The following is a 26,304-nucleotide window of genomic DNA, read 5'->3' on the forward strand; positions in this document are numbered from 1 at the left end:
TGTGGTGTTTTTTTAGTGGCAAAGCTACTCTTGAACTCGATATGTTATTGTTCATTGCTTAATCATGATATGTTTAAACGGTATTCCAGTTGCCTCTAGGGACACTTCAGATGAGGCGGGCAGATCCACCTCTCCCACTTTCCATTTAGATATTTATAAGAAAAAGTAATTAAAATTGTAGGTGGTTTTATATAGGGCGATTTCGGATCTTGGACAAAGTAGCTTCGGGACAAAGTAGTTTCAGGACAAAGTAGCTTCAGGACAAAGTAGCTTCAGACAAAGTAGCTTCGGGCAAAGTAGCCTCCACTGTTAATAAAGGTCATGGCCGCAGCGCTCGGCCCCCTAGCCTATAACCTAACCTAACCTAAAATTTGTAAAAACATCATATAAAAATTTGTAAAAACAATATTAAAAATTGTAAAAATCTACCAACCACTTTTTGTAAAATCCATGAAATTCCAAATCACCTATGTATTAACAGTTGAGAATATTTTGCTTAAATAAATGTCCCGAGGCTAACAGATTAGGTTAGGTTAGGTTATAGGCTAGGGGGCCGAGCGCTGCGGCCATGACCTTTATTGGAGAATAATTTTTCTTAAGAAGCTACTTTTCTTAAGTAAATGTCCTGAAGCTACTTTGTCCAAGATCCGCGATTTCTTTTGGAAGGGATGTGATACAATCCCAAAATAGTTAAAAACTTAACCAGGTCCTATATAAGAATGTAAAGGAGAACCATATTGGTTCAGCGATTTACACACACAGATAGATATCCTGTCATTATAAAAGGATATACTCTTTGATTAAGATTTAACTTAATCAGATGCAAAATTAATTTGGATGATATAACGAGAAATAAATTGTCACAATTTCCCCCCGCAGTTATTGGTCGGGCAGTTTATCAAGGAATAGGAGGAAAGAGGATGGGGTAAAGAAAGCTTTTCTGTAAATAGGGTCGATCAGTCCGTCCGAGACTGATAGCTTTTAACAATAATTTATGCATTTTAGAATTGTCCTATCGATTTCATACTTTGCATGGTGATTCCTGTAGTAGTTAGGTACGATTTAGAAAGCGAAGCAACTCTATAATCATTACCAAAATGTCTGTACGTCCATTTTAAACATGTTGATTTTTTACTTTTTTTAAAAACAAATTTTTATGTGATCTAATTATCTGATGGTACTGATTTTTGGTATACTGATACCTAGGACAACAACGTATAATATTATGAGCAAAACAACTCTATAATCAAATCCTAATAATGTAAGTATGTCCATAAACATTATCCTGTATCAAGAAGTTTTTCAACAAATTTACTTACAATTTTGCTTTTATTCTTATAAATTTTTATTCTGATTATTCATTTCTGACACTATATAAAAGTTGATGTCCGTTTGTCCTACCGTTTTAGACTTTCTATTTATGGATGTTGTCATCCTTGTTAAACTAGCCTTCCCTTTTTATTTATTTATCCCCCTTATCCACAAATAATATCTATCCACCTGTTACATCATTAAATTGATATAATATTTCTTGGATATTGCACCAGATTTTAATGTACTCTAATAAAGTTATACTCACAGCTGGCTAAAATAAAATAACTCGCTCCCCTCCTACTGAATGAACGAAGTGACCAATAAATTGATGAACAATTTCTACCTGTCAATATATTTACGTATTTTATATCTATTTATGATTAATACATGTTATATTATTAATTATTAGTTTTAAAATATTCCGCTAGGCGTTAAGATAATGAATTAAAATTTAATTTTATCAAACTAAATTTTTAATGTATATCTAGCAGATGTATGATTTGCATTGAAAGTTGTGCAAGAATAATAATTCATTTAAGATATACCTAAGAGTTTACTTTATGAAATAACTAGCGGCTACGCCCCTAGAGGCCTCTAGGGGCACTTGAGGAGGAGAGTCGAAATTAATAATTAAATTTTTTTTTTTTTTTTGTGGGGGGGGCCCCCCCCATTTTTAATTTTAGTTAAAAAAATAAATTTTTTTTTTTTGGTGGGGGATTTTTCATTTTTTGCGGGGTTGGGGGTGTCCCACCCCCCAAGAAAATAGTTAAAAACCTTCCCGGGAACTATGAGAAGCTACCCTGTTAAGGAGAACCCGATCGGTTCAGCGGTTAGCGAGATCCTTTGCGACAAACAAACAGACAGATAGACATCGTTCTACTTTGTATTATAGTAAGATAAAATAATAGTTTCCTAGTGACTCAAGCATGAATTCACTCATCCATATCATTTTGTGTAGGTTGTATTTATGAAGGATTTATTAATCCACTCTTGCTAGATCCAGTCTTTATGTTAAAGTAAGAGTTTGTCTGATTGTTTGTTTGTACCGAAATATCTCGCTAACCGCTTTAATACTCCTTTACAGAGTAGCTTCTTATAGGTCCTGGGAATGTTTTTAATTATTTGGTGGGAGGATACTACCAACCTCCGAAGAGAAATCGCCTTTATAATAAAGTTCTCCCGTAAAAAAAAAATGGGTTATCGAATTCAACTCCCCCCCTCCTCAAGTGCCCCTAGGTGGAGCTTTTAATTTTCATAAATTACTTTTACTGAACAACGCCGAAAAACGGCAAATAACGGAAACCGCCATTTTCGGCGGTTGGCGGCGCCAATTAATAATTTTATGTGTTTATGATCACATTAAAAGACTACATAAAAAATTGGCTGGTCGAAAGCTGTTTTAAAACTTGGCATCTGGCAGCTTAAAAACGGCAAAATTACAGGTAGGAAATAGAAAATCGGTCATGACCTTACTATACACGTAAGTTCATAATTTGTCAAGGATTTACCAAAAAAAAATTATAGGTATCTAGCTGTAATAGAAGCCACAATATTCATGATATATGTCTATTAGCCTGTCCCGGATTTGAAAAATTTTGTTAAAATTTTTGCCCCCAGCCATAATATAGTTGATTTATGCAAAATATTGACCCATGCAAAATATTTTTTCTGTAATGCAAAAATTGCGATGGTACAAGCACTGCAAAGTTTTTAAAATTTGCAAAAAAGACCTGTTTTTAAAGCTCTTGTACCATCTCAATTTTAAAGATTTTTACAAAATTTCAATTCTAGTGTGTCTATATAAACCTGAAATTTACCAAAAAAAAATGGGGGCAGTCTTAATTCTAACATATATTGGAAGAAGGTGTAGCAAGTAATTTTCCAAAGTAAAAATTGCCAGATTTCATACATAAATAATGGGGTTGGGCTGGAATCGATAGATACAGATATCCGGCTGATTCATAATTCTGGATATCAAGTATTTGGGGTTATATTGACACACTAGAATTGAAATTTCGTAAATATCTTTAAAATTGAGATGGTACAAACTTTTTAAAATCTGCAAAAAGACCGTTTTTAAAGCTTTTGTTTCATCTCAATTTTAAAGATTTTTATGAAATTTCAATTCTAGTGTGTCAATATAAACCTAAATACTTGATATCCAGAATTATAGATCAGCCGGATATCTGTATCCATCCAATCCGGCCTAACCCTATTATTTGTGTATGAAATCTGGCAATTTTTACTTTGAAAGATTACTTGCTACACCTTTGTCCTTCATATGTTAGAATTGGGACTGCCCCCATTTTTTTTTGGTAAATTTCAGGTTTATTTTGACACACTAGAATTGAAATTTTTTAAAAATCTTTAAAATTGAGATGGCACAAAAGCTTTAAAAACAGGTCTTTTTGCAAATTTTAAAAATTTTGCAGTGCTTGTACCATCGCAATTTTTGCATTACAGAAAAAATATTTTGCATGGGTCATTATTTTGCATAAATCAACCATATTATGGCTGGGGGCAAAAATTTTAACAAAATTTTTCTAAAACGGGACAGGGTAATGTCTATAGTATAGGTCGGACAAAAAATCGGTCAGGGTGCGGTCAAACAGCCATAACACCACTTTTCTCAGATGTTCATTGATATCGAAGTATTCACCAAAAAATTTTTTAGTTCTCTACCTTATACACAAAAGTCATAATATAGAAATTAAGATTTATTTAGAATTTTTTCTAATTTTGGTGCCATCAAACCGACTTTGACCGGACACCATGACCGACACAGACCAGATATCCTTGTAAAATCAACTCTTGCCGACATATAACTCTATCTTAGCTACAAAAAATGACAAAGAAAAAACTAGAGGGGGAGTCGTCGTCGCCGCCGCCCCCCCCCCCCCGATGTGTAAAAGTTAACAGTACAACACTTTGATTGTTCAAGAAAGAAAACTCGTCCAAAAATATTTTATTTAAGTAACATATATCACAAAAATTTATAATACTAATTACTAAAAAAAGTATAGTGCAATAATTTATACGAATTTATAACATTATCAAATAATCACAATCATATATTATTACAACCACAAAAACAAAATCTTCGCCTTTGCAACACTTCTTTTTTTAAAAACTAGCGGCTTCGCCCCTAGCCTCTAGGGGCTTTGCCCCAATAGGAGATCACAAAAAAATTAAGGTGAAATTCGTAAAAGGACCAGGGAAAAAAAATGGTGGGGGATTTTTTTGCTTTAGGTGGGGTTGGGGGTGTCCCACCCCCAAGAAAATAGCTTAAAACCATCACAGGACCAGTAAGTGTAATCCCTGAAAAGTAGAGCCCAATCGGTTTAGCGGTTACTGAGATCTTAAACTGTTTTTAACCTATTTTTGAATGGGGGGTCAAAAATATACTAGGACACCTATAGAATCAGACTGCAGAGCCCAAATTTGAATTAAGTCCCCAGTAAACTTTTTTGGGGGGATTTAAAAATTAATTTTTAGTGTTGCTGTAATCATTTTGACCGAAGCAAAAGCTTTTTTTTTTTACTTCGGGTAATATTGTGGCTTACAGAACATTTTTATATAATTCACTTTATATTGATACAATAAAAAAACATTACTCTGTTCATTGGAAATAATTTTTTTTTCCAAAACAATTAATTTCATTGAAAAATCTAACATTTACAATAATACAAATAATTCTGAAATCTGACCAATAAGAAGTCTTGTTTTATATAATTCTTTACAATTCAAAATAAGAGTGTTTTCACAAAGTGACTTATTTCCAATGTAGTTAAATATTTTTTATTTAATTAAAATGAAAAGAATGAAAACCGTAAACATAAAAGATACATACTTTTTAAAATTATTTTAAAAGATAAGTTTGAATAATCTTATTTTATAACACATTTGTATATGTGACAAAAATAAATTTGTTGTATTGCATAAACATTTGTTGTCATTTAACCCTTTTCAGCCATTTTTTTTATGTTTTTAAAATAAGTGAGAGAACACAAACATGTTAATGTTAATTCGTTGATATATTATAATGAATTAACTTTTTAGTGACTTTTTATAGTAAAATCATAAGGCCTAATTGTACTCTATACCAGAATACAATATTTATGAAGCAAAACACTCTAAAAGCTACGAATTTTACCCAAATAAAAAAAAGACCTTTTGCTCGGATCAAAATGATCACGGCAACAGTAAAAATTAATATTTAAATCCCCCAAAAAAGTTTATTGGGGACTTAATTCAAATTTAGGCTCTGCAGTCTCATTCTACTGGTGTCATAGTATATTTTTTATATACGTTTTAATATAGGTTAAAAACAGTTTAAGCTTCAGACGGACAGACAGACGGACAGACAGACATCGTTCTACTTTGTATTATAGATAACAATAATCTGGAAGAGAGGATACCTTGGACTTATTATACCAGTATAAAAACAGTTTAGACTTCCTTGCATGCCTATATGTAAAAAGATTACCCCCCCCCCCCAAAAAAAAAAAAAATTAACTTTAGTTTTTATAATAAATTCCCTCCCCCCCCCCCCTTCAAAAAAAAATCTTAGACGTCCAAACGTTTTTTAAAAATTTCCCTTTTCGTTAGTTTCAAACTTTGGGGACTTTTATTATAATAGGCCGTCCAAACGTTTGCACAAATGCATTCAATCGACAGAAAGAGGGTAAACAAACTGTATATCAATTTAACATTCATTGTCATTGGACGTTAGGTAAATTCTATTTCTTGTATTTTAAAAATGCTACATTGCTAAATTGTTCTATTTATATTTTAAGTGTGCATTCACTTCTGCATATTATCACATCTACTCCGAGTTTTAAAATCGCAAAAAGACACAATATCAAATAAAAAATATGGGCTATTTAATAAATCGAAGAAATAGTTTGTGCCGTAGTGATAATGTGCGATTTTAATGATTTAATAATGTGATACATATGCGGAAGTTATTTCACACCAATACAAATTTTTTTCTGTTTACGGGTTTGTTGTTCTATGTTTCTTAACGCAGTTGACCGTACAAAAGTTGTTATCGTCGTACACAAACGGAACCTGAAATAAAAACAAGATTTATTGGCGGTTTCCCCGAACATCCTTAGTCGAGCAAATTAACCCCCTGTCCCCTTCCTTATTTTAAAATAAATTGAAAATAAAGGGGGGAGTATGGCTCTTTATGTGTATCAATGTGTTTTAAGTGGGATTACTTCAATTATTTATTTGAAGGGGTTTTTGTGCTCGCCGTGCACTTGTAGGGAAAGCATTGATTACTTTTTTAAAACTTACTCGCGCAGTTTTAATTTAACAACAAAAAACATCAAAACCTCTATATTAGACGAAAATGCATCGTATTAAAACCAGCTTTCCGCAGATATAGGAATGTACAATTATAAGATTAAAACCAGCTTTTCTAGCCCCGAGGTGCCGAAGGCACTGGCTACAAAAACTGGTTTTAATCTTATGATTGTACATTTTTATATTCGTAGAAGCTGGATATAATACGATGCTAGACATAGTTTTTTCGTATGGATGAGAACCGGTTCCTATCCACTGGATTCGAATGAATACGAGAAAATCTTTTTTTTACTCAAAGGTTTATTTATGGTCCACTTTAAATAGTATGTAACCCGCGACTGTGGCTCAACGCATAACGCATCAGCTCGTCGTCCGGGAGGTGATAGGTTCGAATAACGGCCCGACACCGCATCATATCTAAAGACGTTAAAAATGGTCCCTACTGCTGCTATGTCAGGTGTGCGACATAAATAGTAAGATGTACGGGGAACGCCTTGGCCCATAAAAAGGCTCAACTCATTAGGCTTTCTCAGACAAAGGTCGTGAAATGGAAGGGTTGGTTGGATGTTACTTAACCTAATATCCTTGGGTCTATTACATGCGGATGATGCTCTGGATTCTCTATATGATACTTAATTAGTATGTAAATTGCCAATTACCTTTCCCGTGATATCCACGCCGCACAGGAAGCATCTGTTGAGCACAACCGCCATGCCCGCCGTAGCTTGGATCCGCCGTTCAGCCGCCAGCGCTCGCTTTTCCCGGTCAGATAAAGCCAAATAACGATTTTTTTCCTGAAAATTCGATTTAAGATTAATTAAACAATTAGTAAGAAGCGGTTGCGCCGCTAGCATCTAGGATAGTAAGAGGGTAGGAAAATGGCTTCAAACCATCTTAAGGTCTAATATGAAATCAAAATAACCTAAAACCATCCTGGGACAAATATGAAGCCTCCTGAAAAAGGAGTTCTCAAACAGTTCAGTTGTTATTGGAGATTTCCTAAAATTGGGAAATTATTCGATTCAGTGGTTAGCGAAATCTTAAAAGACACAAAAGCTCCCCCCTCCCATAATATTGTAAGGGTTCCACGTAGGGTTAAGAAAAATAACTACCTCCCACCTTCTCAAAGATAATCAGGGTGGAGTTTTCACTGCTTAGCAAGCACTTTAAGGGAAAGCACCCTCTATCTATATTAGAAATAATACCTCTTCTTTCTGTTTCTCAATTTTTTCTTGCTCTTTTTTCTCTTTTAATTTTTGTTTTCTCTCCGCCTGCTTTGCCTTCTTCTTCTCATTGTCCTTGTCAGCCTAAACATATATTATATCTAAAGTGATAAGACAATAGCCGATAAATTGAATTAAAATTACCCCTTCTGTAGATTACAATTGTTGGCTGAAACGTTTGAACACTCAACTTAATGAACGAACCAACCAAAATTCACCGAAGTACCCAAAGTTGTAAAGCCACCGAATAAGAAAACGTTATTATAAAACTTTGGGGACTACTTATTAAACAGCTTATTGTCCCTTCTCTCTCTGGTTTTATTCAAGAACAAAGCTACTCTATAATTTAAGTTCGTCTGTAACTTCATAAAATATCCTTATATAAAAGTATCAGGATATATATCTGTTTATGTCCGTCTGTGTGTTGGTACTGTAGGATCTCATTAACCGCTGGACCGATTTGGTTATCCTTTACAGTGAAGCTTCTAATAGGTCTAGTGAAGGTTTATATTTATTTTGGGGGAGAGTACCTTCACCTTCCCGAGAGAATACGTCCCAACCCCACTCCCCCTTCGTTTTATTTACTTTAACTACTATAATGTTAAGTCGAGGGTGACTGATGACGTATGGACAATGTACATACATAGTGAGGCATAGAATAGCTTCGCTAATAAAAAAAGAACAATAAAGTGTTATTCTACCTTTTGTTGCATCTGTTCTGGGGTCAAGGGTTCGGGTACCAGCGACTTCTTCCAGTCATACCTGAAATATGAAAGGATTAACATCAGGGAGGGAGGGGTCAATGGGATGTTTATTACACTAGTCCCCAAAGGTCTAGAATTTTTATAACTAATAACAACTTATGAGACTTTTAATAATTTTGATTGGTTGGTTCATTAATTTGAGTGTCCAAACGTTTCAACCAATATTTGTCATCTACAGTAAAAGATAATCGATAGGATAATTATATCACATAAAAATTGTTTTCAAAAAAGCTAAAAATCAACGGACTTTCTGGTAACAATTATAGAGTTGCTAAATTTCCTAAATCGTAACTGTTTTAAGAATCATCATGCAAAGTTTGAAATCGATAGGGCAACTCTAACATATTGTACCTGTCTGGAAAGTTGCTTCTTGCTGTTATAAATACATTTCTTGTTTCTTTATCCTTAAAACAAAATAAATAAAATATCCTGAAGTCAATCAAATATACGGACAATGAATAATTATTCTGAGGAATCTTCACAAAAATATTAATAATTCACATTTACACTAAAATATTAGGTAGCTTCGCTACAAAAACAGTAATTTGGATATAGACAAACGAACGTACAGACATCCATTACTTATTTCATAAAGAGTTGCATTGCTTTTTTTTATGAAAATAGGGTATATTTAAATTAAAGAAAAAACTATTTTGCCTCTGACTTTTCTGCAAGTTAAAAATGGTACCTTAGCCAGCATGTAGGCCACTCTACCCCCTCGGTCTTTGTTAGCAGGATTCGCCCCTAGCTCCAGTAACAGTTTCACCACAGGCCTATATTAACAAATACAGGATAATAATGGATTTACTATTACTTGGACCACAATTTTCAAAATTGAAAAAAAATTCTAAGAGGTCGAAAAAAATATTGGTTGAAAGGTTTGGGCACATAAAGTTTAGAATCAAAATTACATATAAGTAGTCAAAGTTTTAGAACAAGTTTTTAAAAGTTTATAATTTACAATCCAAAATGTCCCATCCCTCCCTGCTAGCAATCGTATTTTATTTCACGAAGCGTAGCAACTCTAGAATGTATAATGTCCTCACCTGTGTCCAGCTTGTGATGCAAAATGCAGGTACGTCAATTTCTGGTCACCTAGGATACAAAACAAGGATGACAACATCCATACGTAGCAAAGCCCCAACAAAATCAAACAAATGGGTAAAAGGAGCTGATGTTTGTGATCATATACTATATAAAAATAAACTTATTGAAAAAGATCGAGAAACAATTCACAGGATTTAATTTCCTTTGAGCATAACTGACAGACCGACGAATAAGTAAATTATAGGCTTTTGATGCTCAACCCCCCCCCCCAAATAAAAAAAAAACCAACCGTCTATCAATAGCCGCCGCGATAATCACAATTAACACTTAGCATTACGGAAGGACGGACGTGTGCAAAAACATACCAAGTGAACTATCAAGAATCTTCGCTACTAAAAACAAGGATAATTTCTTTCAGTAGTAGAGAAGCTTACTATAAAGTTTATTCGAATGAGAAAATAGAGAAAAAGACAGAGAGGCAGATAGAGGGAGAAAGAAAAAAAGAAAGGTCTTTTGGATTGACTTACCTAAGCCTTTATTTAAAAATGATTCTCTTTCTTTTTCTAATTCAACTCCAGTAAACTCTTCCTAAAATAAAATAATATAATCACAACAAGATTAGTCTTTATGAAAACTTATCCCTTGAAGAATTGAAAAAAAATCTAGGATCTACTGCAGTTCACGGTAAAATATTGCTGGTAAGCAATATTTCCAAAAATCTATGAATTTTAAAGGCTTCTAGCTGCCAAACGGCTGAACATACAGATCATGCCCGCAAACTGTTTTAAGCGGCATAAGAAGGCCTATTAATAATCTGGAATAGCCATAAATTAATAATGCATAATTATCTCGCAGTCCAGAGAAATGCGCGAAAAAGACCTATTTTACGCGTTTTTTTCTTCAGTGAAGCTTTCCCTGTGCATCATTGGATCTTAGCTATTACAGATTATTTAGATGCTCTCTTGTGCCGCTTAAAATGGTGTGTGGGTATGATCTGTACGTTCAGCCGTTTGGAAGCTAGCGGCCTTTAAAATTCATAGATTTTTGGCAATATTCGTTACCAGCAATATTTTACCGTGAACTGAAGTAGATCCAAAATCTATCTTACCCCCAAAATATTAATCCTCAAATGGACGTATAAGAAACCTTACTGTAAAGAAGAACCATGTCGGTTCGGCGGTTATCGAGATCAATCGCTACATATATATAGACAAACAGATATCAATCCTGTTAGCTTTTTATAAGGATAGTAAGGTTTTTATAAGGATAGTAAGGTTATTATAAGGATAGTAAGGTTTTTATAAGGATAGTAAGGTTTTTATAAGGTTAGTAAGGTTTTTATAAGGTTAGTAAGGTTTTTATAAGGATAGTAAGGTTTTTATAAGGATAGTAAGGTTTTTATAAGGATAGTAAGGTTTTTATAAGGATAGTAAGGTTATTATAAGGATAGTAAGGTTTTTATAAGGATAGTAAGGTTTTTATAAGGTTAGTAAGGTTTTTATAAGGTTAGTAAGGTTTTTATAAGGATAGTAAGGTTTTTATAAGGATAGTAAGGTTTTTATAAGGTTAGTAAGGTTTTTATAAGGATAGTAAGGTTTTTATAAGGATAGTAAGGTTTTTATAAGGTTAGTAAGGTTTTTATAAGGATAGTAAGGTTTTTATAAGGATAGTAAGGTTTTTATAAGGATAGTAAGGTTTTTATAAGGTTAGTAAGGTTTTTATAAGGATAGTAAGGTTTTTATAAGGATAGTAAGGTTTTTATAAGGATAGTAAGGTTTTTATAAGGATAGTAAGGTTTTTATAAGGTTAGTAAGGTTTTTATAAGGTTAGTAAGGTTTTTATAAGGATAGTAAGGTTTTTATAAGGATAGTAAGGTTTTTATAAGGATAGTAAGGTTTTTATAAGGATAGTAAGGTTATTATAAGGATAGTAAGGTTTTTATAAGGATAGTAAGGTTTTTATAAGGTTAGTAAGGTTTTTATAAGGTTAGTAAGGTTTTTATAAGGATAGTAAGGTTTTTATAAGGATAGTAAGGTTTTTATAAGGTTAGTAAGGTTTTTATAAGGATAGTAAGGTTTTTATAAGGATAGTAAGGTTTTTATAAGGTTAGTAAGGTTTTTATAAGGATAGTAAGGTTTTTATAAGGATAGTAAGGTTTTTATAAGGATAGTAAGGTTTTTAGCGCTTTTGTTTTCTATTTTAAGGGAAGCTTCACGACAAAACTGCAGCAAAATGGACTGACGGACGGACGAATTAAGTAACAAAGTCAAGGCTCTTAAACTTTATGTACATCCCAGTGATGACACACAAAATTACCCCTTCTGTAGATTACAATTAGAGGTTGAAACGTTTTGACACTCAACAAAATGAACCAACTAACAAAATTTAATAAAAGTCACCAAAGTTGTGAAGACAAAGAATCAGAAAAATTATTATAAAACTTTGGGGACTAGTGTAATAAACAGCCCAATGTCCCCTCTCTCCCTGGCGAAAAGAAGCCTTTATATTATTTTACCTCTAGCAGCTGCAATGTTTGGTTTAGCAGCTTAGTATTACCCGTTCTCACAGCTGTTAGCATCTGATTTTCTAACTCTATGGCCAATCTAAAATATTAGAATGTCTTTACTTTAATATCTCTTCAACAGCAAATAAACCAAATTTTAAAGCTATACACCATAAATCTTAAAGCCTTTTAATTTTGATTTTCTGAGTCTATAGTCAATTTAAAGTATTATAATGTCTAAGTGTGTGTCTGTTTCTCCTTTAATATCTCTTAAACGGCCAATAAACTAAATTTTGAAGCTATATATTAAAAATCTTACAGCTATTAGGAGTATTTTCCAACTCTATTATAGTAAATCTAAAGTAATAGAATGTATATTTGTTTGTCTGTCTGTCTATCCTTTAATATCTCTCAAACGACTACTAAACAAAATTTTTAAGCTATAAATTATAAATCTTATAGTCGTTAGGGCACCTCCCCACTAAAAAAACTCCCCCCCGGATTTTTTTTTTACTTTTTCTTTTCAAATCTAAAATAAGAAATTGGGTTATCGAATTCAACTTCCCCCTCCTCAAATGCCCCTAGAGGCCTCTAGGAGCGTAGCCGCTAGTATCTCTTAAAACAGTAAATAAATCAAATTTTTAGCTTTATGTTATGAATCTTACAGCTAAAGAATTTAACACTGTTATTTAATTGGCGGACAAACGAACATACATATATTAGAATAGAAAAGCTTCAATAATATAATTGTCTTACCTCGCTTTTTCATTTTGACTATTTTGCTCTCCAATTCCTTCTTCGCCTTTACTAGCTTTCTTTTTAGTTTTCCTAAAATAACAAGGATTACAACAAACACATACATATATGTTTATGTAGCGAAGCTCAGAACATCTTTTGTCATTAAGTTCTTACTCTGCATCGGGTTTTTACATAATATTGTTCCTAATCGCCCTAAGATTCACCCTATTAAAAATCAATATGACAATTGCTTTAGCTTTTAACTAAATTGACAAATAAACTTCTGACATTAGAGTTGCTGTGCTTTACAGGTTATACCCAACAAAAACAGGAATCATCTTTAAGGGTTAAAATTTGTACAATAATTGATTTATAATTACTTAGATGTTGCACCAGATTTTCATGTACTCTAATAAAGTGAGACTTGCAGCTTGCTTAAATAACGATGCCTTCCATCCACCCCTACTACTACTACAAGATGAACGGACTGACCAAAAAGAGGATTGACGACTAATTTTCCAATGTCAATATAGCCAAAAATTCCATACATAGGATAAACGATAATTAAACGTTTCATACTAAAATGACCGTATGATTCCAAATTTATTAGTGGGGAAGTGGGCCGATCCTGGCGGTACTGCAATACCAGGCCAACCCGTGACAAGGCTGGAGCAAGCTCCAAGTCCTCATCCCCTGACAAAAATGAGTTTAATATCGAAGGGGACACATGGTCCCCGTATCAGATATTAAGCTGATAAGAACAGATACTACACTTTGATCTTAGCCAAAAGGCCGAGAAGCGATACCGATGATAGGTGTTTTCATCATCCACTTTAAAACTATTTGAAACTATCTTGATGTGCTTTAAATCTGGATAAAATCTTTTTCTTTTAGCTCGCTATCTATTTGAAATAATAGTATTATCAAAATTAAATGCTTTTGTTGTCTCTAAATTAATAGGAAACCTTTAAATGTTCTATACTTTTAGAACAATACTCTCCCTAGCGTTTAGTACATAAACTAAAATCTTCATGAAGCAATATATGTTAAAATTGTCGTAGCCAATAAAAGCTGTGCATCAGTAAAATTTACACCAATCACAGCGCTCTATTTCTGTCTAGACAAAAATGGCGCCCACAGTGTAGCAGTGTCTGAAAGACAGACAGAGCATGGAAGCTTGCTTGATGGTAGTAAAGGGGAGTGGGGTAAAAAATGCGGGAACTTAACAAGAGTGAAGTCGCCATAGAGTAAAATTGGGGAAACAGAATGATAGCTGTAAAAGGGAAAGGTGGGAGTAATATCTGTGAGTAAAGCTGGGAAGTTTGTAAAAATCCGCCATTTTTTTTTTGTTGAAAATTAGCAAAATATGAAAATGTTTACAAAATTAAAATTCATTAGTTTTTAAATTAAGCATTTAAAAGTTCCACTTTTCACATTGTTTTTATGTTCAATTAATATATTTTGCTATTTCTCTGAAATAAATATTGTTATTTTGATAAAACTGTTAAGGCAGGCTTGTAAAGCATTATTCTTCAAAATAGATAGATAGATACAGAGCCTTAACTTACTCACATGTGTTTTTTTGACATTTATAACTCAGAAACGGCTTTACTAAAGTTGATATATGCTTTACAGGGAAGGTTTGTTTTATTTGCCTTAAAAAGGTGCACCATTTTTTGTTCAAAATTTCTATAATCCAGTCTCATTGCCCCCAGGTTTGTAGTTCAAAAATTGGCCGCTAGTCGGCGCATTTTAAAATTTAAAATAAGTCCTTTTTGGTTCCCTTGCTACCAGTTTCATCTGTCTGAGGTTAGTTTATGACAGACGGACAAAGTAAGTTATAGAAGTGCTGCTTAGTTATTTAATTTATTGCTTAAAATTTTATATAATTATATTAAAAACCAGCCGAGAAAATGACATATCACTATGTAATTCTTTTGCTTAAGCATAGTGTAAAAGGCGGTCATACATATTTATAAATTGGAAGCTCTTTATTTGCCCACAGAGCAGTACAGACCGACCAATGGACATGTTTTACAGAGTAAATGTTTATTAGACATGAAAAAATTTAGCCTTCTATCTTAACAGCTGAGCAATTCAATTCAATTATAGACGGACGTACAAACATATGGTTAGTTATAGAGTAGCTTCGCTACTAATAAAAGATATAGGTTTGTATCATTTAAAAAGCTACTGTATAATTCCCCTTTTCGTACGTCTGAACATTACTTAATATTTAGAGTTTAACTCCAGGCATCTCCGATTACATTTTGGCGTTTGTATGTATTAAATATTTTGTGTTTTTTTGTTATGAGACAGATTACAGCTGCTTTTAGCCCCTGCGGTGCTTCAGAATTGCATCATGCGGGGCTCCTGAACCCTCTCTGTGTATGACTCTACCTAACCCTTATTATTTTTATGTTATGAAGCTGATGCCAGAAATACAGTTTCATACACCACTTTCAAACCACTTGATCTCATAGGTATTATGCATTACATATTTACAGGCCAGTTTGGTCCGCAACCCTTTCTCCCCCCATTTGAAAATAGTACACTTTTAATGTCCTGTTTAGTCTCCAATAAGTGACTGCTACTCCCCTAACAGCAAACCTCTCGCCCCCCCCCCCCCAAAAAAAAATTATAATGCTCAAAATATATATCTAAGTTCTCCGCTCAATGTTTAATAATTTGTTTTTACATTGTGAATAAAGGGCCGAAATTACCCCCCCCCCCCCGGCCCCCCCCCCCCCCTCACAATAAATCATGATCTAATTATTACTTAGGAACATATTTACAAGGCCATTTGTCTCTTGAACCATTCTCCCCCCTTCCCCCCTATTTCCAATGTTTTATACATTTAGTGTCCAAATTTTTAAAACCTGTATACCTAAAACCCTAATAGACAAAAAAATTAAAGTAAAAACCAAAGCTTTTGCTTATTCTTATCAAAATATTAAATTTCTGCCTTTTTTGGGGGGAAATAAGTATACCTCCCTATCTAAAGAAAAATTTATCTTCCATTGTCTCAGTAAGACTAAGAATGCTCCCCCAAATAAATTTTTTATTTTTTTTCAGGAACACAGTCCTCAGGTGGTGCCCCGCCCCCTCCATCCGTATAAGAGAACAAGCTGAACTCCATCACCCCTTAAAAAATGGCGGTTCATGAGAAAAAAACGGAAGATTTTTTTTTGAAAAAAAAAATCCGTTAAAAAAGTTTAAAGAAAAGTAACAAGCATTTTATAAAAATGTTTTGTTATAAAATCTTTAAATAGACATGCTATGAAAAAAAAAATTCTTTTTTTTCAAAATAAAACAATAACCCCCTAAAGGGTTTAATTCCAACCTAACCCTATAAAGACGACTGCTAATAAATGCAGAAAAAAATGTTAAAAAAACTTTCACAGAAAATACTGGTTTTTTGTATTGAAAGAAACTATAAAAGTGATTATATAAACTTTTGAGTTAAAAAGCACTAAAAAGCCACCGTAAATAAAATATTTATGAAAAAGTGAAAAATATATTCTTATTTATGCAAAAGTAATTGTAATCTTTGAGAAAAAAAACCGGGAAACATGAAAATTAAAAATAAAATTACTTTTTGGGGGGAAAATTATTTGTTATTTCATTCATATATCATAATATATGTTTCATGTTGTTTAAAAATCATCATTTTTCATGTAAAGTTGCCAAATACAATTTTTTTTTGTTACAATTTCCAAAATGTTTGCAAAAAAATCTTTTAAAATAATTTTGAAGCAACTAATATGGCAAAACTAAAAAAATCATGAAAATTATAAATGTTACTTATTTCATTAATTTACTTATGTATTAATTTTCAAGTACAAAATGTTGTAAATCATTTATTTAATAATATAAAGAAAGTAATGTTTCAAAAAAGGTTATATTTTACAAAAAAAAAATTAATTCAGTAAGATGCGAATTTAAAAAAAAATGTTTTTTAAAGTGATCTATGGAATAGATTTATTAAAGAAAGTTTTTAATTCAAAAATAAAATTTTCAGTTAACTGAAAAGTTAAACCACAAAATCACACATAAAAAACCAAGAATAATTTTATTTTGTTAATTTTGACCCGTACAACAAATAAAACAATTTGATAATCTATGTAAAAAAAAATGAATAAATGAGAGATATATTTATTATAAATTAGTTCCAGGAACATAATTTATTAATATGTAAAGCAGACCAATAATTAAATTTTTTTGTTGATATCAATCACAGCATGGTTTAAGCAAGCAAAAGTTTACATTAAATCCCCAATTATAACTCAATTATCCCTTCTTCAGGTTAAATTTATTGGTTCAAAAGTTTGGACACCTAGGATTGGAGAAATCAATCATATTTCATTTTAAGTACCCAAAGTTTAAAATGTGTTTATAAAACTTTGGGAACAATGTATTGATCCTTCAAAATGTAACGAAATTTTAAGTAAACTTTTTCTTGTTTATTTCTTGTTTCATGTTTTTTCCTGCATTATTTTGATGCCCATATATTTTTCTACCTTTTTTTCTGTTCCAACTGATTTTTGCGTAAAATATATGTTATTATGGCAAATGTGGTGTTTTTAAAAGCGAAGCTTTTCTATAATTAGGGTCGGTCCGTCCGTCCGTACGTCAGTCCGTCCGTCCGTCCGTCCGTACGTCCGTCCGAGATAGATAGCTTTTATTCGTTAATTTAAGCATGTTAGAATTGTCCTATCAATTTCAAACTTTGCATGATGATTCCTGTAGTAGTTGGGTACGATTTAGAAAGCGTAGCAACTCTATAATCATTACCAGAATGTCCGTACGTCCATTTTAAATATGTTGATTTTTCTACTTTTTTAACAACAAATTTTCAAGTGTTTTAATATATTTACGTATTTTATATCCATTTATGATTAATACATGTTATATGATTAATTATTAGTTTTAAAAAATTCCGCTAGGTGTTAAGAAAATGAATTAAAATTTAATTTTATCGAACAAAATTAAATTAAAATAATTGTAAAAACTAAATTTTTAATGTATACCTAGCATTGATTTGCATTGAAAGTTGTGCAAGAAAAATAATTCATTGAAAATATACCTATGAATTTACTTTATGAAATAATAAAATAATAGTTTCCTAGTGATTCAAGCATGAATTCATTCATCCAGAGCTGGATCTTTAAATCGTTTAGTGGTGCGCTGAATCAGGGTGATCCAGTTCGGCGCACCCAGATATTATTTGATTTCAATCTTTAAATCAAAATGGAATGGGCGAATCAGCGCGCCCAGTGGCGCGGCAATAGCACTCAAAGAGTGATATTGCAGCGCCAAACCGGGGTGAACTGGATCGCTCTGATTCAGCGCACCACTAAACGATTTAAAGATCCAGCTCAGATCATTTTGTGGGTTGTATTTATTAAGGATTTATTAATCCACTCTTGCTAGATCCAGTCTTTATATTAAAGTAACAGTTTGTCTGCCTGTTTGTTTGTACCAAAATATCTCGCTAACCGCTATAATACTCCTTTACAGAGTAGCTTCTTATAGGTCCTGGGAATGTTTTTAATAATTTGGGGGGAGGAAACTACCAACCTCCCAAGAGAAATCGCCTTTATAAAAAGTTCTCCCCTAAAAAAAAAATTGGGTTATCGAGTGCCCCTAGGTGGAACTTTTAATTTTCATAAATTACTTTTTCTGAACAACGCCGAAAAACGGCAAATAACGGGAACCGCCATTTTCGGCGGCGCCAATTAATAATTTTATGTGTTTATGATCACAATAAAAGACTACATAAAAAAATTGGCTGGTCGAGAGCTGTTTAAAAATTCGACATCTGGCAGCTTAAAACGGCAAAATTACAGGTAGGAAATAGAAAATCGGTCAAGGAGTGGTCTAACGGTCATGACCTTACTATACACGTAAGTTCATAATTTGTCAAGGATTTACCAAAAAAATATAGGTCTCTAGCTGTAATAGAAGCCACAATATTAATGATATATGTCTTTAGTATAAGTCGGACATAAAATCGGTCAGGGGGCGGTCAAACGGACATAACACCACTTTTCTCAGATGTTCATAGATATCGAAGTATTCACCAAAAAAAATTTTAGTTCTCTACCTTATACACAAAAGTCATAATATAGAAATTAAGATATATTTAGAATTTTTTCTAATTTTGGTGCCATCAAACCGACTCTGACCGGACACCATGACCGACACAGACCAGATATCCTTATAAAATCAACTCTTGCCGACGTATAACTCTATCTTAGCTACAAAAAAATGATATAGAAAAAAATAGAGGGGGAGCGAGCCCCCCCCCCCCCGGATGTGTAAGGGTTAACAGTACAACACTTTGATTGTTCAAGAAAGAAAAATCATCCAACATTATTTATTTAAGTAATTAAATAACGTATATCACAAAATTTTATAAGACGAAATACTTAATTTATTTTCACGATTGTATCACATTATCAAATAATCAGAATAACATATTATTACTAAATCTTGCCCTTTGTAACACTTTTTAGAAAGTCATAATATCCAGCCCATGGGATAGAGAAGACCTTTGACTGAAATTTATACTGGTACCCAAAGTTTTATCAAAATGTTCCCTTTTTCTTGGCTTTAAACTTTGGGCACTTTAATTGTAGTGGGCTGTCCAAATGTTTGCACAAATGCTTTCAATCAACAGAAAGTCTTATTTTGAAGGTGTTACTGTATATCAATTTAACATTCATTGTCTGATACTTAAAGATCCTGTCATTTGGGGGGTATTAAATTATTAATCCTCAAGTCCTCCCCCTCCCTTATTGGACGTTGAGTAAATTGTATTTATTTTATTTTAAAAATGCTACATTGCTAAATTGTTCTATTAAGATTTTAAGTGTGCATTCACCTCTGCATATTATCACATCTACTCAGAGTTTTATAATCGCAAAAAGACACAATATCATATAAAAATATGGGCTATTTAATTAAACGAAGAAGTAGTTTGTGCCGTAGTGATAATATGCGATTCTAATGATTGAATTATGTGATACATATGCTGAAGTTAATTCACACCAATACAAATTTTTCTGTTTAAGGGTTTGTTGTTCTATGTTTCTTGACACAGTTGACCGTACAAAAGTTGTTATCGTCGTACACAAACGGAACCTGAAATAAAACAAGATTTATTGGCGGTTTCCCCGAACATTCCTAGTCGAGCAAATTAACCCCCTGTCCACTTCCTTATTTTGAATTAAATTGAAAATAAAGGGGGGAGTATAGCTCATTATGTGTACATATGTGTTTTAGGTCAGGTTATTTTAATTTATTTCAAATGTTTTTTTGTGATCGCTATGCACTTGTAGGGAAAGCATTGTTTTTTTTTTTTAAACTTGCTTATTTCGAATTTAAATATTATCAACAAAAAAAACATTAACGCCTATCTAAGAGACAAAAATGCAAAGAACTGCTTTTGAAATCTTTTTAAAGCGAAGCTTTTCTATTATAAGGATCGGTTCGTTAGCTCTTTTCGTTAATTTAAACAGTTTAGAATTGTCCTATCGATTTTAAACTTTGCATGCTTCCTATAACGGTAAAGTAAGATTTAGAAAGCGCAGTAACTCTATAATCATTACAAGAAAGTTCGTACATCCATTTCAAACATACCGATTTTTTTACAACAAATTTTCTATGTTATAATTATCCTATTCATCTGAGTTTTGGAATACCGATTCTTAGAACTACAAAGTACAATGTTCTAAGCGAACCATCTCTATAATCAAGTCCTTAAAATGTAAGTTTGTCATCAAGCATTATCCTGTATTATTGAACTTACAATTTTGTTTTTGACTTTTATACATTTATGTTCTATTTCTAATTATTCAGTTCTGACAATATAATTATACAAGTGTTAATGTTCGTTTGTCCGACCGTTTCAGAGCTTCGCTTTTATGGATGTTGTCATCCTTCTTTACTCAAAAGTATGTTTATGGTTTACTTTGAGTTTGAAGGGAATCTCCAACAATTACCTTTCCCGTGATATCCACGCCACACTGGAAGCATCTGTTGAGCACAATCGCCGTGCCCGCCATAGCTTGGATCCGCCGTTCAGCCGCCAGCGCCCGCTTTTCCCGGTCAGATAAAGCCAAATATCGATTTTTTTCCTATAATAATTTTTAGTATCAGTTAAATAGCTAAAAACTAGCAGTTGCCCCCCTAGCATCTAGGGTAGTAAGAGGGTAGAAAAATGGCCTCAAACCCTATTAAGGTCTACTTTCAAATTGAAATAGCCTAAAAGCATTCTGGGATAAATATGAAGCCTCCTGAAAAAGGAGTTCTCAATCAGTTCAGTAGTTAGTGAAGATTCCTTAAAATGGGGCAATCATTCGGTTCAATTGTTAGCGAGATCTCAAAGGACACAAAAGACCCCCCTCCCCCCTCTTTATAATATCGGTAACTAGGATTAGGAACAGGGAAAAAGAACCTACGCCCACTTATTTTTTAAAAATGGAAAGAATGATGTATGTGTGTCCGTCTGAAGATTAAGATCTGTGTAACCGCTGAACCGATTTGGCTCCACTTTTTAGTTCTGCGGTGATTTAAACTAATATTTTAAAGAAAAAAATGTCTTCTCTTTTCCACCAATTTCTTTTATCAAAACAATCAGGAGGGTAGGGGAACCACTATCATAATATTTTTAAAAAATACCTCTTCTTTCTGTTTCTCAATTTTTTCTTGCTCTTTTTTCTCTTTTAATTTTTGTTTTCTCTCCGCCTGCTTTGCTTTCTTTTTCTCATTGTCCTTGTCAGCCTAGAAATATAATTTTAAGTAACGCAGCTACTCTGTATATTTGTACGTCCGTCTATAACTTCATATATTTTCCTTATATACCTCTCTATCTATCTTGTATTTTATACTGCAAGGCCTTTTTAATCGCAGGAACAATATTGTTCTCCTTCACAGTTAAGCTTCTCATGGGTCCCTGGTAACCCCCCCCGCCCCCCCCCCAAACTCTTTTAACTACTATAATGTAAAGGCAAGGATTTCTGATGACATATTAACAAAGTGAGGTATAGAATAGCTTAACTACTAAAAAAGAACAATAAAGTGTTATTCTACCTTATGCTGCATTTGTTCTGGGGTCAATGGTTCGGGTACCAGCGACTTCTTCCAGTCATACCTAAAATATGAAAGGATTAACATCAGAGAGGGAGGGGTCAATGGGATGTTTATTACACTAGTCCCCAAAGGTCTAGAATTTTTATTGGCTTAGCAACTAATAACAACTTTTGAGACTTTTAATAATTTTGTTTGGTTAGTTCATTAATTTGAGTGTCCAAACGTTTCAACCAATACTTGTCATCTACAGCAAGGGCAAGGGTTAATCAATAGGATAATTATATCACATAAAAATTGTTCTCAAAAAAGCTAAAAATCAACGGACTTTCAGGTAACAATTATAGAGTTGCTAAATTTCCTAAATCGTAACTGTTTTAAGAATCATCATGCAAAGTTTGAAATCGATAGGACAATTCTAACTGATATTATACCTGTCTGGAAAGTTGCTTCTTGCTGTTATAAATACATTTCTTGTTTCTTTATCCTTAAAACAAAATAAATAAAATATCCAGAAGTCAATCAAATAGACGGACAATGAATATTTATTCTGAGGAATCTTCACAAAAAATAATAGAAATTCACATTTACACTAAAATATTAAGTAGCTTCGCTACTAAAACAGTAATTTGGATATAGACAAACGAACGTACAGACATACATTACTTATTTCATAAAGAGTAGCATTGTTTTTTTTTATGAAAATAGGGTATATTTAAATTAAAGAAAAAACTATTTTGCCTCTGACTTTTCTGCAAGTTATAAAAAGTACCTTAGCCAGCATGTAGGCCACTCTACCCCCTCGGTCCTTATTCGCAGGATTCGCCCCTAGCTCCAGTAACAGCTTCACTAAAGGCCTATTAACAAATACAGGATAATAATGGATTTATTATTACTTGGACCACAATTTTCAGGATTGAAAAAAAAATTCTAAGAGGATAACGTCGAAAAAAATATTGGTTGAAAGGTTTGGGCACATAAAGTTTAGAACCAAACCACTGCGAATTTTAAAAGAAAAAAAGTTGACCCTCAAAATTTCACCTTAAAGTGATACTTTTCTAATAGTTTATAGTCCACTAACTCATAAGCAGTAAGAATTCAAATCCATTAAGTCCCTTCTAACGAGATATTGGCAACTTTTTGCACACATTTTTGCAAACGGCAATTATTTCCTTTATTTGAAGTGTTGGATAATAACATTTTTATAAAAGTTTTCAGTAATAATCATTTAAGATCCATTGTTGAGAAAAAATAACTGAAAAAATGTGTTTCCATGCAAAATAAGCTTAAAATCTAATGATTTTAAATATTTGCGATTTAATGGTTAAAAAAGAATATTTTTTTCTTTTTGATAGCCTGAATATGTTTAATTTTGTTTTTTATATAATCTATTCTTTGAATAGACATGCATATTCTTGCAGATTTTTAAAAAAATTAAAAAAATCAAAAATAGAAATTAATCAAAATTTATCTAGAGCCTTTGAAAAATACTTTTGATATTTTTAACCTATATAATCAATAAAATCAATGAAAAATAAAAAAGTTTTATAAAACAAACTTTTGGAAAAGGTTTAAGATAACTTCATAAAATTAGCATTTAAGTAGGATATTTTTCTTGTCTATTTTAAAAATGCAAATTAAACATAGTTAACGAATATTTAATTAGCAAGAATAGTAATAGAATATTTCAATAACTACTTAAACCTTTTTGTGGCTATGTTATTTATTTAAACAGAAAATCTATTTTGTCAGAATTATAAAAATAATGAAATATTTTCAAACAAGCTTGCAAAATAAACGTAATTTTATCAAACTTCATCACAGTTTTTAGAAGATATTGTTGTAAAATATTAATTATTAAAATAAAATCTTTAATTTACAATGTTTAAAACACCTAAAAGTAAATTCTAAGCAAACTTAGATTTATTCTCTAGATTTAGAGTAGCTGCGCTACTTAAAAAAACATCTAGTATTGAAACCTACAGCTGATCAAAAATCAATAGTCATAAATTGGTGGTTTACAGATATCTAAACATATATATACACCTTACAGATTTATTTTTAAGATGGAATGTAAAGTATATTATACGAGATGTCATTTAGTCAAATTTTAAACAAAATAATTTTCATTAATTCATTAACAAAAAATAATGTTATAAATTTAAACTCACAAAGAGACTATTGTGTTTTTTATTATTATGTTCTTTCTGCAATCTGATTCAAAATAAACTTTTTCTCTCATTCAAGTCAGGGATGAGTTTAGTACCAAAAAAAATAAAACAAGTTGAAATACTTTTAATTTAATTTGATATTATTGTATATTATTTTCTTTTATATATAATTTAAGAAATATATTTATAAAATATTTACCTGTCATAAAGACGACATATAAAAACAACATCCTTATAAGGAAATTAAAATCTATTTTCAAAATTTTCAAATTCATTTTATGCTTAAGAAGGGACGAGAAGGAATTGAAATTCAACATTAACTTGTTATTTTGCTTGTATATTTATCATATTTGTTTACAGTTTATTGGTAAAGTTTGGTAATACTTTATTTCGAGTCTATCATGCAGTGAAACAATCAAAATTACATATGAGTAGTTTTAGAACAAGTTTTTAAAAGTTTATAATTTACAGTCCAATGTCCCATCCCTCCCTGCTAGCAATCGTATTTTTAAAAGCGAAGCTTTTCTATAATTAGGTTCGGTCCGTCCGTACATCCGTCCGTAACGGATAGCTTTTTTCGTTAATTTAGGCATGTTAGAATTGTCCTATCAATTTCAAATTTTGAATGGTGATTCCTTTAATAGTTAGGTACGATTTAGAAAGCGTAGCATAATCATCACCAAAATGTCCGTACGTCCATTTTAAACATGTTGATTTTTTTTTTACTTTTTTAACAACAAATTTTTATGTGATCTAATCATCCGATTGATCTGATTTTTAGTATATTGATTCCTGGGACAACAAAGTATAATGTAATAAGCGAAGCAACTCTATAATCAAGTCCTAAAAATGTAAGTATGTCCATAAACATTATCCTGAATCAAGCAGTTTTTTCAACAAATTTACTTACAATTTTGCTTTGACTCTTATACATTTATATTATGATTATTCAGTTCTGACGCTATACAAGTGTTAATGTCCGTTTGACCTACCGTTTCAGTGCTTCGCTTTTATGGATGTTGTCATCCTTGTTATTTCACAAAAGCGTAGCAACTCTAGAATGTATAATGTCCTCACCTGTGTCCAGCTTGTGATGCAAAATGCAGGTACGTCAATTTCTGGTCACCTAGGATACAAAACAAGGATAACATCCATACGTAGCAAAGCCCCAACAAAATCAAACAAATGGGTTTAAGGAGCAGATGTTTGTGATCATATATAAAAAATAAACTTATTGGAAAAGATCGAGAAACATTTCACAGGTTTTAATTTCCTTTCAGCCTAATTGACAGACCGACGAATGACGGACGGACGGACGTGTGCAAAGACATACCAAGTGAACTATCAAGAATCTAAAAACAAGGATGATTTCTTTCAGTAGTAGAAAAGCTTACTATAAAGATTATTCGAATGAGAAAATAGAGAAAAAGACAGAGAGGCAGATAGAGAGAGAGAGAGAGAGAGAGAGAGATAGAGAGAGAGAAAGAAAAAAAGAAAAGTCTTTTTGATTGACTTACCTAAGCCTTTATTTAAAAATGATTCTCTTTCTTTTTCTAATTCAACTCCAGTAAATTCTTCCTAAAGTAAAATAATATAATCACATAATAGTCTTTATGTAAACTTATTCCTTGAAGAATTGAAAAACAAGGATGACAACATCCATAAAAGCGAAGCGCTGAAACGGTAGGACAAACAGACATTAACACTTGTATAGTGTCAGGACTGAATAATCAGAATATAAATGTAAAGGAGTCGATGCAAAATTGTAAGTAAATTTGTTGAAAAACTGCTTGATACAGAATAATGTTTATGGACATACTTACATTTTTAGGACTTAATTATAGAGTTGCTTCGCTTATAATATTGTACTTTATTGTCCCAGGAATCAGTATACTAAAAATCAGATCAATCGGATAATTAGATCACATAAAAATTTGTTGTTAAAAAAGTAAAAAAATCAACATGTTTAAAATGGACATACTGACATTTTGGTGATGATTATAGAGTTGCTACGCTTTATAAATCGTACTTAATTACTAGAGGAATCACCATGCAAAGTTTGAAATCGATAGGACAATTCTAACATGCCTAAATTAACGATAAAAGCTTTCCGTTACGGACGGACCGACCCTAATTATAGA

General features: G+C 32.2%; 1 protein-coding gene, 1 long non-coding RNA gene and 1 other non-coding gene across 5 annotated transcripts in view; 1 reads left to right on the forward strand and 2 right to left on the reverse strand.

Moving 5' to 3' along the window:
* Positions 1 to 6,266: 6,266 nt before the first annotated feature.
* Positions 6,267 to 26,304, reverse strand: part of LOC145335076 (tRNA endonuclease ANKZF1-like) — a 41,274-nt gene continuing 21,236 nt past the window's right edge. For 2 of the 3 annotated variants that reach the window (XM_080180789.1, XM_080180787.1), the window contains exons 19-26: positions 25,681 to 25,741; positions 25,241 to 25,289; positions 22,765 to 22,849; positions 22,427 to 22,479; positions 21,996 to 22,056; positions 21,585 to 21,686; positions 20,906 to 21,040; positions 19,951 to 20,045 (exon numbers count right to left, since the gene is read on the reverse strand). In XM_080180789.1, coding sequence (XP_080036915.1) covers positions 19,971 to 20,045; positions 20,906 to 21,040; positions 21,585 to 21,686; positions 21,996 to 22,056; positions 22,427 to 22,479; positions 22,765 to 22,849; positions 25,241 to 25,289; positions 25,681 to 25,741 — 621 coding nt within the window. In that variant the 3' untranslated portion in view covers positions 19,951 to 19,970. Of the gene's footprint in view, positions 6,385 to 7,283; positions 7,419 to 7,829; positions 7,932 to 8,548; positions 8,610 to 8,962; positions 9,016 to 9,299; positions 9,385 to 9,657; positions 9,707 to 10,185; positions 10,247 to 12,173; positions 12,262 to 12,917; positions 12,990 to 19,950; positions 20,046 to 20,905; positions 21,041 to 21,584; positions 21,687 to 21,995; positions 22,057 to 22,426; positions 22,480 to 22,764; positions 22,850 to 25,240; positions 25,290 to 25,680; positions 25,742 to 26,304 lie in introns of those variants that run through there. The other variant, XM_080180788.1, reaches the window with a different exon arrangement.
* Positions 13,512 to 13,703, reverse strand: LOC145305060 (U2 spliceosomal RNA). Its single transcript, XR_013874492.1, has one exon. It is a non-coding gene; the product is annotated as a U2 spliceosomal RNA (small nuclear RNA).
* Positions 14,595 to 17,472, forward strand: LOC145335078 (uncharacterized). Its single transcript, XR_013885130.1, has 3 exons — positions 14,595 to 14,614; positions 15,329 to 15,382; positions 15,975 to 17,472. It is a non-coding gene; the product is annotated as an uncharacterized LOC145335078 (long non-coding RNA).

This window comes from Acartia tonsa, chromosome 13, assembly GCF_053477335.1.
Source record: "Acartia tonsa isolate MP-2025a chromosome 13, ASM5347733v1, whole genome shotgun sequence".
Classification (NCBI taxonomy): Eukaryota; Metazoa; Arthropoda; class Copepoda; order Calanoida; family Acartiidae; genus Acartia; species Acartia tonsa.